Here is a 12,369-nt window from a genome sequence, read left to right as displayed (position 1 = left end):
TCTCAATAAATCTGAGGTATTTTTATAATCTCTAAATCTCTAAAAATTATCTCCTACTCTCAAAAGATTACAATGAGGTATTTATCGAAGTAAATCCCAAAGAGGTTTGGTTTAAAAGACTTCTGGATCAAATTTGTATGAAATAATCTTGGTTGGAAATTCATGGTCACTTAAGCTCACTTTGGTAGCTTGAGCGCTTTACGCGCTTGAACGATGTGGGGCGCTTGAGTGGTTAGCACTTGAGTGCTGGTTCTCACTTAAGGATTCTTCATTTTTTTAAAATTATACAAAAATTAATTTTAAGTTCAAAACATTTACCAATCGTATTTAAATTGTCTCAACAATCCTTGATATTTAATGAATAACAAATTCCTATCTAAAAAGACTTTTATAATCAAACATTAAAAAGAACAAAATTACCAATAATTATACAAGACTATATGTCATGACAGTATACTTATTAATATATACTCAATTAAGCAAATAAGTATTTCATATTTAGAATTAATCGATTAAGATTATATTTCTTAACATAATAATTTTAATGTGCAAATAATCTCATGATAACACATATTATTCAAATTTATTTTTGGTTAAAATTTAATGCATATTGAATTACAACTATCTCATAGATATATAAAATATGATAATAATGCAAACATGTTTTTTTTTTTAATTATTTTATTAATGAGATGCATAAAAATCATAACAAAGAAGTTAATAACTTGAACTTCACGCCTTATTTATTTAGAATCAAAATTTAATGAGATGTTTATGTTAAGAAACGAAAACTCTTAATTTAATAATATTACCTTATTAAATTTCATGAGCCTAATATTAGTTTAAGTTGATATCACTACAATTTTATAACATCAATTTAATAATTATTATAAAAAAATATATATCACCTTAAGATAAAAACCATCAAGCTTCTTATATGTTTATAAAAAAATTTGAGAAATAATTAGAATTAAATTCTTTATTTAAAATCACTTTCAAAAATATTTAAATTTGATATGGTAAATTTTTTTAAATACCTCTTTCTAAACAATTATTTATTTTATATATGAGTTACTATTATTTTTTATTTTGAGAAATAAAAAATATAAAAATATAATAAATAAATAAATAAATATATCATTTTGCTTATCCATCATAAAAATTCTACCAATTATTTCCATTCAATTATTGGTAATATGGATAATGGCTTGTTACCAATTATTTTCATCCAATTCGAACCATCAAATAATTGAAGGACAAAATTTTAGAATATGAACAACTTTTACACGTGTTGTATTCTACTTTATTGAAAATGTAGAATACGATACCACTTTGTATGATAGGGAAGTAATACGCGGCTATGCCAAAGTGATGAGAATAATCCTTATTCGGGATAAGGAGCATGCTGTTCCAAGCATCCAAACAGGCCTCTTTAACGCATTGACGAGATTGCCCCTCACAAAACGGTGTCGTGGCGCACTGTCATCGCCCACAGCACTGGTACACGTAGAATCGCACCGGAGAGGATCAGAAGGGCGAATACAACCAAATCCGCGGCTGCGGATGACGATTATATACACTATAACACGCTTTCACAATTCAGATTCTCTCTCTCCTGCGCTCTGAGACCTCTGCCTCTTTCGATTGTTTCAACTTTCAAGCAGGTGAGCTTCATATCTCTTCCTATGTGTGTTTCTTCGTGCGATGGAGTCTCTGCATGAGCCGATCCGGGTTTACAGATGCAGACTGCGCACGAAGAGCCCTGAATTTGTGCTTGTGTTTTTCGAGGGCTTCTGATCGCCGCGATTTTAGTTTGCGTGTGCCGCTCTGGTTTGTCGGTTCGGAATTTTTGGTTTGTTTAGGGTTTCTTGGAGTTTTTCTTTCTTTTTTGTTGTTTGTTTGGTTTTCTTCTTGTGGTTTGCAATGGTCAGGGTGGGTATTGTTTGTGTGTTTGTGTTTCGAGCTTTTGATTTGTTTGTTTGTTGTTTACTAATTCTTTTCCCGCTGCGAATTTTAAAATTTTATATAGTTTCCTGAATAATTATTGTGTTTAATCGGGTTCTTTGTAAGTTTTGTGGCTGGGGATTTGATAGGTGGAAATCTCAGTGGTTATAGATTAGCATCAGTTACTGGTTTCAGATTTTTTTACTTTACTAACGATCTATTTGGTTAGCGGGAGAAAATTTTAGGGATTTTCTCGAGAAAGTTGAGGTTATCGGTGAAATTTGGAGGGAAAAGGGGCTGCTTTTGTGTTATTTTAATATGTGAAGGTTGTCAAATCATGAGAAAGTTGTCGCTTTACTCTCCACCCATCTCATCCTAGCAAAGCACATCCTGAAAAAGGAACGAATACCATAAATTGGTTGATGGGTTATAGCAGGATGGAAGGCTGTAGCTTTTGAGAATACCCACAAGTGGTAAAAGTTAGTGGGGTTGGCTTAGGTATTGGGTTTGAATTTCTTGTACTTGTATCAAAAGAAGGGCCAAACCACAATAGTAGCTAAAAAATGTAGATGACAAATGAATATGACAAAGATGAGAAAAGTACTTGTGGATAGCACTTCATAAAAGAGCATTGATATAATTTGAAGATGAAAGGATTTGCTTGAGGAAAAATTAGGCACAACTTCTTGTGAAGAAGCTTGACTTCAAATCATGTGTGCGACTCATTCCATTTGCCTATCAAAATGAAAAGGAGGCTGGCTTCAAAAACAGAGAGAGAGCTAATCTATTTTCCAACAAGTGGTCCTGATGTACTTGCAAGTAAACCTAGTCAGTTCATTTAGTGGGAGAAAATCTAGAAATATAAGGCATAAAATTCTGGTTGGTTTTCCAGTCTTAGGAGTGATATTGGATTGGCAATTGTATAAGCATCCTGATTCATTATATTGCCTTGTGTTTGTCACCAATCTTAGATTCTTAGGACAGCAAGGATAGTTACACTAGGTTGATAAAGATAAAATCCTTGCTATTAACCATTTGATATCTAGGTAGTAAGTGCATGATGTGCAGGTTGGAAGCTGGGGAGTGTGAACCATTGTTTATTCCAATGTTCTTTTTTCCAGTTCTGTTTGGTCTGGATCCTTGGCTTTGGCATGCGATATATTATTCTAGAAATGATGGGGATTGTGCTTTGTGATCTGGGGATGCAGGGCTTAGATTGTCTGTAGATTTTATCTCTTTGGACCCTTTGGTCTGTTTGAAAATAGGGATATATCTTGATGCTATTACCAAAGATTTTTTCTAGTAGGCTGGTTCAGCCCCTTTACGATTATGCTGGGTTTTTTTTTCTTTTGGTATCTTAGTCGTGGATATACCCTCCTTTGCAGCAAACATTATTTATTTATTTTTATTTTTTTTAATATTTAGATAACAATAGTATTGCACAGGATTGGTTTTGGTGATCACAGTCTTGTATCCCTTGTATCCTGATTCTAAATTTTTACTGTAGGAAAAATGATTAAGCTATTTAAAGTGAAGGAAAAGCAGAGGGAAATTGCGGAAAATGCCAATGGAAAAGCACCTGTCAAGAAGCAGAGTGCGGGAGAATTACGACTTCATAAAGGTATTTTGTCATTTATTTTAATGATGGCATTTAATTTATCTTATATGTTTAAAGACTCATATATGAAGTATCTTCTTTCAATTTTTCTTTTTCTTTTTTTATAACTAAAAATTCGGGTGCAAGAAAGGATGAGAAAGCCCACATGCATATGGGGTATTGATTCAAAGGAAACAAGATTCACATTCTAATGGAATCAAAAAGTCTGTGAAAGGGGTTCCTACCTGAAAATCATCACAGGGCCTCACACAAAAGAATCTTTGCTATCAAGGTTTTAAATGCACTGAAGTCACCTTGTCCTCAAATATTCTACTATTTGTTTATTCTCATAAACATAAAAAATTTGCATGTTGCATACCAATAATTTCCTTTCTTCAAAGTCCAATATACTACCCTGGAAAGAACCTCTTTTAATGTTGTTCCTCCAAAGTCTAGTCAACACATCCAAAGATTGTGGACCAAGTCTAGGGGGAGGGCATGGATTGCTACTTGACTTCTCCAGAGATTGTTTTTACTTCTTGGTTTGATTTATGATATGTTATGTGGTGAATGGTTGATGTGTATGTTTTTTGTACATTGCCAAAATAAAAAGTTTCATTCATATGGCCCCTATTTTTTCTATCATTGACTATTAATTCATAAGTATCCTTATTAAGGAACAGGGTATTTTAATCCAGCACTAGTTTGTTCATAGAATTTTGTTTGTTGTTTATTGAGAATTGTCACTACAGATTCCTTTTTTTAATTCCTAATTTCTACTAATTTTCCCTGTGATTGATTTGATATCAAATGTATGAAAGAAATTTGCTATTGAATTCTGCTGGTAGAGTTATACCATTTGAGAATCTTGTCTAATTATTGGAACTTCTGATCTTGTAGATATCAGTGAACTGAATCTACCCAAAACTTGTTGCATATCATTTCCCAATGGCAAGGATGACCTGATGAGCTTTGAGGTTACCATTCGGCCTGATGAAGGATACTATTTGTAAGTGATTTTTTGCACAGTTCTTTGTACATTCTTAATCATGTTTAAATGTTGTTCTTTCCTATTGTATCTACTTTCACCAAAGATCTTTGAGTTGACTACTGGGATTTCTATAAGCATCTTTTTCCTTAAATGCATGGCTTTCAAGTGGATGAGTGCCCAATCACTGAACATTCAGTGAATGCCATCTAAAGGCCAAATGGGGAAGAATTCAACTGATTGGATAATTCTATTTTCTGAAGGCTCTTAAAGAAAAAATTATTGTAGACGATTTGCCTTTTTCTGCTACTGACAGTTTTTAACTTAATTTTTATTGAGGGAGAAGCATTTTTTTTTTCCTCAAATCAGGTGGTTTCAATCATGATAACCTATGGCCCAAGCAATCTCTTTCTTGGGACCATCCAGTTGGGTCATTCTCCATATATTTATATATAATCTTTCTCTTTCTTGTGTCTGGTAATGGTGTTTCATTTTTGGTCCTGCTCCACATGGTTCATGTGGCTAGTTATGGTGCTTGAGAATGTAAGGGTTAAAATGCTAGTCATGCTACTAAGAAGAACTCTATAAGTTCTAAGGGGTTAGACTCTTTCTATAGAGAAAAACTATCGACAGTTTCCCAAGTTTATGGTTTTATTCTTCTCTGGCAATGAAGAGCCTTTAATTTTCTTTTGTCTTGTGGTTATTTTTGCTATTCCTTTTTGCTTGGAAGCTGAATTATATAACCAAGGATCTTGTTTTCTTGTCACAGAGGTGGTACATTCGTGTTCTCTTTCCAAGTTTCTCCCATCTATCCTCACGAGGCACCAAAAGTCAAGTGCAAGACAAAGGTAAAAAATTTCTTCTTTGCCAATTGCTCTATGATGCTGCTTAGAATATGTGGTCTGGTAGATTTGACAGTACATTTAATTTGCAGGTCTACCATCCTAACATTGACTTGGAAGGAAACGTCTGCCTCAACATCCTAAGAGAGGACTGGAAACCTGTTCTTAATATAAACACTATAATTTATGGATTGTTTCATCTTTTCACGGTATTATTTTTGCTTTCACCAGTAACACCCTGACTACTTGGTGGATCCCTTGTGTTTACCGTCTCTGTTTGTGCATGCAGCAACCCAATTACGAAGATCCGCTCAATCATGATGCTGCTGCTGTGTTGAGGGATAACCCAAAGATGTTTGAATCGAATGTGAGAAGGGCGATGGCTGGTGGGTATGTGGGGCAGACCTTCTTCCCACGGTGCATGTAGCAGCTGCCTGCATTTCCAAGCACCAAATTCTGGTTGGAAGGCTAAAGGGCCTGTAAATTTGGTCTCGGGCATCCTTTCCAGTGCGCAACTGTGGTTCTTCACAACCATACAAGTGGCACTGGACTATGTTTGTACGCTGGTGTAACGTTGTCATGTGTTTGCAATATCATCTGGGACTTTTTTCCTTTTTATTCTGATGTGGAACAATTGAGGATCTTGTCTATGTATTTATTTATTTAATTTACCTTTTTTTTTTATCCTTTTCTGTTTTTGGGGAGGGACTTACCTTTCATCCTCCCGCATGGGAAATTATATTCTGGGCTGGTTATCTTGCCTGCAATGCTGAACCTAGGCATTGTGGTTTGGCATTTGTGCTGGTTGAAATGAAAATTTGGAATATTGGATTTTAAGTTCTGAAGATTGTTGGAATTGGTTTCAAGTTTAGAAAGCTGCAGAATTGCATGGTGGATTTCATTGGAAAGGAAAATGCTGCTTTGAGTTAAGTGGTAGAAAAAAATATTCTTGAAAAATAAATATAAAAATTGGTATTTGCACCTACTAGTTTTTAAATTGCGACCACAGAAAAACTATTAGGCTGGGCTTTATGAGATTGTTTCCTTAGTCGTGCACAATGTGTATATTGATCACGAATGTAGGGTACTTTGGAAAACGTTGAATGCAAAATTGTTTGAAAAGATGAGTTCTTTTCCCTTTTTCGCCATTTTTTTTTATAATTACATTATGCTCATTTTTTTTTTTTAAGAAAAAAACGAGTTTAATATAAAAATTTGAAGAGAACTTTTTTTTTTTTTTTAAATTAGTTTTAGAATATTTTTTGTTAAAAAATATTTTATGTTTTCTAGTTTTATTTGGAAAGTATTTTTGAAAACAATTTTAAAAAACTGTTATTTGAGAATAATCTTTTTAAAATTGTTTTACCATATTTTGTAAAACAAAAGTTTGTTTAATAAAATACAATATTGATATGACCTTTATAGTTGTAATGCATTTTAAAGTTATGAGTCTTGGATCTTAGGGTTCAAATAAGATAATATTTACATGATTGAGAGCGATACTTCAAATACAATACTAAGATGACTTTTATAATTTTCAATTTTTTTTAAAATTAAAGTTGTTTTCAATCATTATATCCCATTTTAATTTTGAAAAATAATTTTTTAAATGTTTTCAAAATGTTCACAAATTCAATCAAGAGACCTCTTATATGTTATAGATTCTTGGTATTGTTCTACATTTGTAATTAGATTTTATTTTACATTCGATGTTTATCGTTAATTAGTAGAAGAAAATTTCTTAATTTTACATCCAATGTTTATTATTTATTAGCAGAAGAAATTTTTTTCCCGAGTTAACTAATTGCTTGTTTTTAAATTTTTTTTTATTGAAAACAATTTGCTTTTAAATTTCAGATAATTTATTTTTTATTTTCTTGTTAATTTATTACTTTTTTTTTTTATTTTAATTGAATAGAAAAAACCAAAATATTTGAATATTTCTAAACACTAAAAATAATCTATTAATTTTTTTTTCATTTCTTAATACTTAATAGAAATAAAATATTTAAAAAAACAACTTAATACTAACAATATAAACACTATTTAGTTTTAGGCTTTATTTAAAATTAAGTAAAAAAAACAAACACCTCCTACATGTATCCTTCCAAATGCATATTCCATGATGAAAGGTAATGAGCCCCAAAACAAAAGCCCCCGAATGGAAGACCTCGAGTTTAAAAGAATCATGATATCAAAACAAGTACCAAAAGAATAACCCACAATTTTATTAAGGTTGATTCAATCAAATAGAAGAATATCAAAATCATATACAACATTTGGGACAAACAATGGGGTGGCAGAAACCAGTATGAATGGAAAAAAAAATGAAAAAAGATAGGGACCCCAGACATCTCAAACCTACTAAAACATGATATCTGAAGACCATTACAAAGACAAGTAAAAATGTGTTCAAACCAGTTTAGCAATGCTAATTTAGACTGTGCATGGGAATTACGGTTCAAGGGTTCGAGGCCGGCCAAACCTCTTGACTATTGCAGCCATGTACTTGCCTTGATGCTCTGCAAGTGCTAGCTCTGTCTCACTTGGTTCCCTAGTCCCATCTCCTGAAAAAACACCTGCACCATATGGAGACCCCCCTCTAATGGAGTCCATCTTGAACATCCCAGCTCCAAATGTGTACCCAATGGGAACATAGAGCATCCCATGGTGAGCTAACTGGGTGATTGCTGTCCAGCTGCAACAATTAAACATTACATAATCCATGGATTAGTGACTTATGACTAAAAAGATAAAATATCCCGATCTCCAAATGATGAGAAACAAGTAATCTCAAAATCAAATTATGACTTCCATCTTTTTATTTTATATATTATTATTCATACATCAAATTTTATACAACAGAATCTATATGAAATAAAGGAAGTTCATATTCTGAGGCTGAACTCAAGAAAATGTGTTTTTGAGGAAACAATGACGAATATGGAATACGCAACATCTTAAACATCTTTCACAGATGTTAAAGAGGAACGTAGTTGGTAGTTGATGGTTGGTACCTCCAGTTGAAAGCAAGATCAAAAAAGACTGATTACACTACAAATTTATGGAGGTGCTACTCATTTCTGGAAATTTATTGATCAGAAAATGTAGAATCCATACTTTGGGATCATATGATGTTTAAAATCCTGATAATTGCTGCTATTGCAGGACACATGGAGCAGCAGGACAAGGAAGCTATAATATATGCAGGTTTGTTAAGATGGGAATATCATACATGGTGCTCAAGTAAGGTGAGGGCAATCAACTTCCGAAATCTCTCCCTGAACAGCATTCCAGCAGGAGTGCCTATCTTATTCAAAACTGCAGACCAAAAACCAGAAAAAGGTGTTTCCTTTGTTCACATCCCATCACATGGTAACTGATAACTTGCTTGTTTCTCACCCAACCATCGTGACGAAATTTCCCAACCTTTATCTAGTGTACAAAGCCACAAACAAAATACAATTTAATATTTCTCAAATTCATTAGCAATATCATTCCTGATTTATCCTAAAAAGAAATTATAGAGTGAAAAAAATATGCTTCTTATTTTCTTAATATGCTTTTCCTTTCTTATGCTTAAGTCATTCTTTGAATTATTCCCAATATCTCTAGGAACAATTTGTGAATCTGAATTATTGAGATCAATGAGATGCAAAATAATTCATTCTCAGCTCCTAGACTCATACTTTTTGTGAGAATGATAAAGAAGATCAAATGGCTCAACAATGATGCCAACATATGATTACTTTTTCTGAGAAAATACAGCTTACTCGAAATATTAACAAGACCCACTACTACTTGATAAAATCCCATACAGAGTTCTGGATATACATGGTGGGACTGCACATACTACTTTCACACCCTCAAGAGGTTGTAAAAGCCATAGGTTATTCTTTCATCATCAACATCATCATTGGCTCTCTAATCTCTCCCTCATGTGGGCACACACACAACCCAACAAACCGATATCAAGTAAAAATACATGATCTTTTCCCCAACACTTGTAGTGATAAACAAGCAAATCAAAAGCCAAACTATTCTAGGTATTCCGAAAATTTCGAAACTCCTGCATTTGAATAAACAATAAAACATTTTCATATTGAGCAGGTTCTTCCTCCGGGTTTCCAAAGCCCTAGATTGACACTAATAACTAAATATACATCTCCATCCATTCTAAAAAATATGCAAACATCACACTCACTCTCGGTTCGCTCAAATAACTTTCAATCCAAGCAACTAGATATGCTTATGGTGGATCGATAACTTTCATATCAAGTAATGTTTTCTCCAATGGTTTTCCACTCATGGATAGACAACCCCAATTTATCCTGTTTGGAAGAAAATCACAACCACATTATCCTAACTATCAATCCGCTGCTAATTCATTAAGCATTCAATCTAACTTGTAAAATTGGCTAATACAAAATACCTATGTGAAGTTTACAGAAAAATTTCATGATCTTAAATACTAATGCCTACTTGAAATGATGATCTAGTATATATTTGCCTAAATCTTTACCCGAATTGTGTCTATGTCCAATTCAATGGAAAGCCTATTCAATGTCAATGTATCAAGACAGTAGTTAATTCATGGTGCAGAAATCCATGCAATTGTGATTTTTTCCGCATAGCACCACAGAAAAAGTTGAAATTCTCAAGAAAATCCCAAGAGAAACTGGGACAAACACTTACGCTGTAGTCTCTTGGCCGCCACCCTGTGTTCCGGTGCTCACGAAGAATCCGGCGGGAACGCCGGCGAGCTTCTGTTCCCTCCACAGCTGCCCCGTGGAATCGAAAAACGCCTTCATCTGCGCCGCCATAGAGCCGTATCTGGTCGGAAAACCAAACAGCAGTCCGTCAGCCTCCACCAGCTCCGCGGCCTCGGACATCACCGGCACGTCGTCGGCCTTCTGCGGCACCTTCATCTGCTCCAAAACCTCCGGCGGCATCGTTTCTGGGATCCTGAAAAGAACCCCTTCAACCCCGTCAATGCTATCCACTCCCGCCTTAATTCTCCTCGCCAAAATCTCCACGTGTCCGTACATGGAGTAGAAAACGATGAAGATTCTCAATTTCGAAGGCGAACTGAGGTCACCAGCTTCTGGAATAGCGTTGTCCAGAAGCGGAACAGGGATATCCGTGTCCTCGTTGGGAGGATCGTCGGATACGGACAGTGGCATTCTCTTCTTGCTTAGGACACAGCCCCCTCCTTTACCCATGGTCAGACCAAATTAAACGGTTTAATTCTGACCTTATTTTCAAAATCTGTCAAAACTGTTTGATTTTTGTGAAGAAACGGTACAAGGAGAATGGAGTTTCGAATACTATATCACAGGATTCACGGCTAGAGAATCAAATGGTTTGATTCAATGGTAAGGATGAGTACGAGATGAAATCATTTTGTATTAGTGAATGAGTTAATCTGAGGTCAGAGTTGACCTAATTTCTGCATAAGGTCTGAGCTGTCTCAGATCTTTGCTGGCAGCATTTTTTTTCTTGTTCGTGGACAGAAATGATTGAAACGTCGTCGTTTGATGGTACTTGCAATAAAATGAAAAACGACGTGTTTGACACGCTGTTTACTTGGTTCAAAACGCACCGTTTTGCTCTCCCCTCAATATTAGTTATGAGACTTGTGACTACGGAAAGAGTTTTTATTTTGAAATTAAAATAAACGAGATGAGAGTGATTTGAATTTTTTCTTTTTAAATACGGGATAGGTTGCGGCGGGTTAAGGTATTGTCTTATCCTATCTCAATTATGTATCAAATAATTTTATTTTTTATTTTTAATGCATAAAATAATAAAAAAATTTATGATACTTTTACTTATTTATAAAATATATTTTTAAAAAATAATTATTTTAAAAAATTTAGGAAATTAAAAATTCTCATCTCATTGAATCTCGTTTAATATTTACTTTATATGAATCAAACAAGTCAAAATAGAGATTACTTATTTCTGACGTATTTCATTGTGATGCTAGTCTATTATCCATATTTGAATTTTAGTATTTGTAAATAAAAATAAAACCTCAAAAATAAATATTTTTTTTAATGATACAAAATAAACGTAATAAAACCAACTACAACGATGGAGAAAAACCCAAAGCAAACAAAATAGGGAGAACTCTACATATCAAAGATTAGGAGACCAACTACCATGGATGAGGACATGCTCTACGGATTTTTCATGTTGCTTAAACAATTTTATAAGTAACTCTTAGAATCTAAGTTTCCTTTGTGAAAGGAAGATACAATATTAGGTGACAAGAACTTGTAATAAGACTTTGTTAAAGCATTTTTATTTATTTTTAATTTTTTACCAACCTTTGTGGCAAATTTTTCATATTCTTTATGTTTTTTTTTTTTAAAAAAATTATGATTGTATTTTATAGTCATAGATAAAAGTTATGGTGATTAAAGATGACATGATGAACAATTTAATTTATGGTTACGAATGAAAAATGATAAGAATTAGAAATATAAACACACTTATCCAATCTTCAAGCTTGATATTCCTCTTCCTTTTTTCCTCTACCCTTCTCTCGCTTGCATATCATTAGCCTTTATATAGTTTTTCTCTAGATGTTGATTGGTGGACATGTAGTTTGCTTTTTCCTTGTGAAGGAACTTGTGTCAAATCAAACTTGGGAAACTTCACTAGGCTTGCTATTAGTCAAGGTGGCACGTGTCAAGCGACAAGTGGTGTTTCATTGGGAAGCATTTTATTGGTATTGTCTTTTCAACTTATGAACCCTCATACCTCCTAATTTGTATAAGCACTTCTTCAAGGTTTGTACTTTTGCCAAGTTTTGAGGTGTTAAGACTTTCATTAAGGTTTTTTGTGAGTTATTTGATTCTTGGGTGCCAAATGACCCCTCGTCGTGTATCGATGCTCCTAGTGGTTCGTCCCTGAACCCCATTATTCGATAATGTTAATCCGGTAGTTGTTTTATACCCAAATGTTTTTGTCCAAATATCACCCGGAATGAT

General features: G+C 33.8%; 2 protein-coding genes across 3 annotated transcripts; one reads left to right on the top strand and one right to left on the bottom strand.

The window, feature by feature from the left end:
• Positions 1-1,540: 1,540 nt before the first annotated feature.
• On the top strand, positions 1,541-6,208 carry LOC117911389 (NEDD8-conjugating enzyme Ubc12). 2 transcript variants are annotated; one of them, XM_034825746.1, is made up of 6 exons: positions 1,541-1,664; positions 3,452-3,565; positions 4,442-4,550; positions 5,299-5,377; positions 5,464-5,580; positions 5,661-6,208. In XM_034825746.1, exons 2-6 carry the CDS (start codon positions 3,457-3,459, stop codon positions 5,796-5,798), a joined length of 552 nt encoding a protein of 183 aa, XP_034681637.1. In that variant the 5' UTR covers positions 1,541-1,664; positions 3,452-3,456; the 3' UTR covers positions 5,799-6,208. The 2 variants fall into 2 exon arrangements, with proteins under 2 accessions (XP_034681637.1, XP_034681638.1); XM_034825747.1 differs by lacking the exon at positions 1,541-1,664 and adding an exon at positions 1,724-1,830.
• A 1,365-nt stretch (positions 6,209-7,573) lies between these two features.
• Positions 7,574-10,847, bottom strand: LOC117909875 (probable NAD(P)H dehydrogenase (quinone) FQR1-like 2). The gene is made up of 2 exons (XM_034823925.1): positions 10,067-10,847; positions 7,574-8,069 (listed from the first exon to the last, which is right to left on the bottom strand). The coding sequence occupies exons 1-2, from the start codon at positions 10,591-10,593 to the stop codon at positions 7,826-7,828; spliced, it is 771 nt and encodes a 256-aa protein (XP_034679816.1). The 5' UTR covers positions 10,594-10,847; the 3' UTR covers positions 7,574-7,825.
• Between the last annotated feature and the right edge of the window lie 1,522 nt (positions 10,848-12,369).

The sequence above is a fragment of the Vitis riparia genome, chromosome 3, assembly GCF_004353265.1.
Source record: "Vitis riparia cultivar Riparia Gloire de Montpellier isolate 1030 chromosome 3, EGFV_Vit.rip_1.0, whole genome shotgun sequence".
Lineage (NCBI taxonomy): Eukaryota > Viridiplantae > Streptophyta > Magnoliopsida > Vitales > Vitaceae > Vitis > Vitis riparia.
This window is presented reverse-complemented; position numbering and strand designations above follow the sequence as displayed.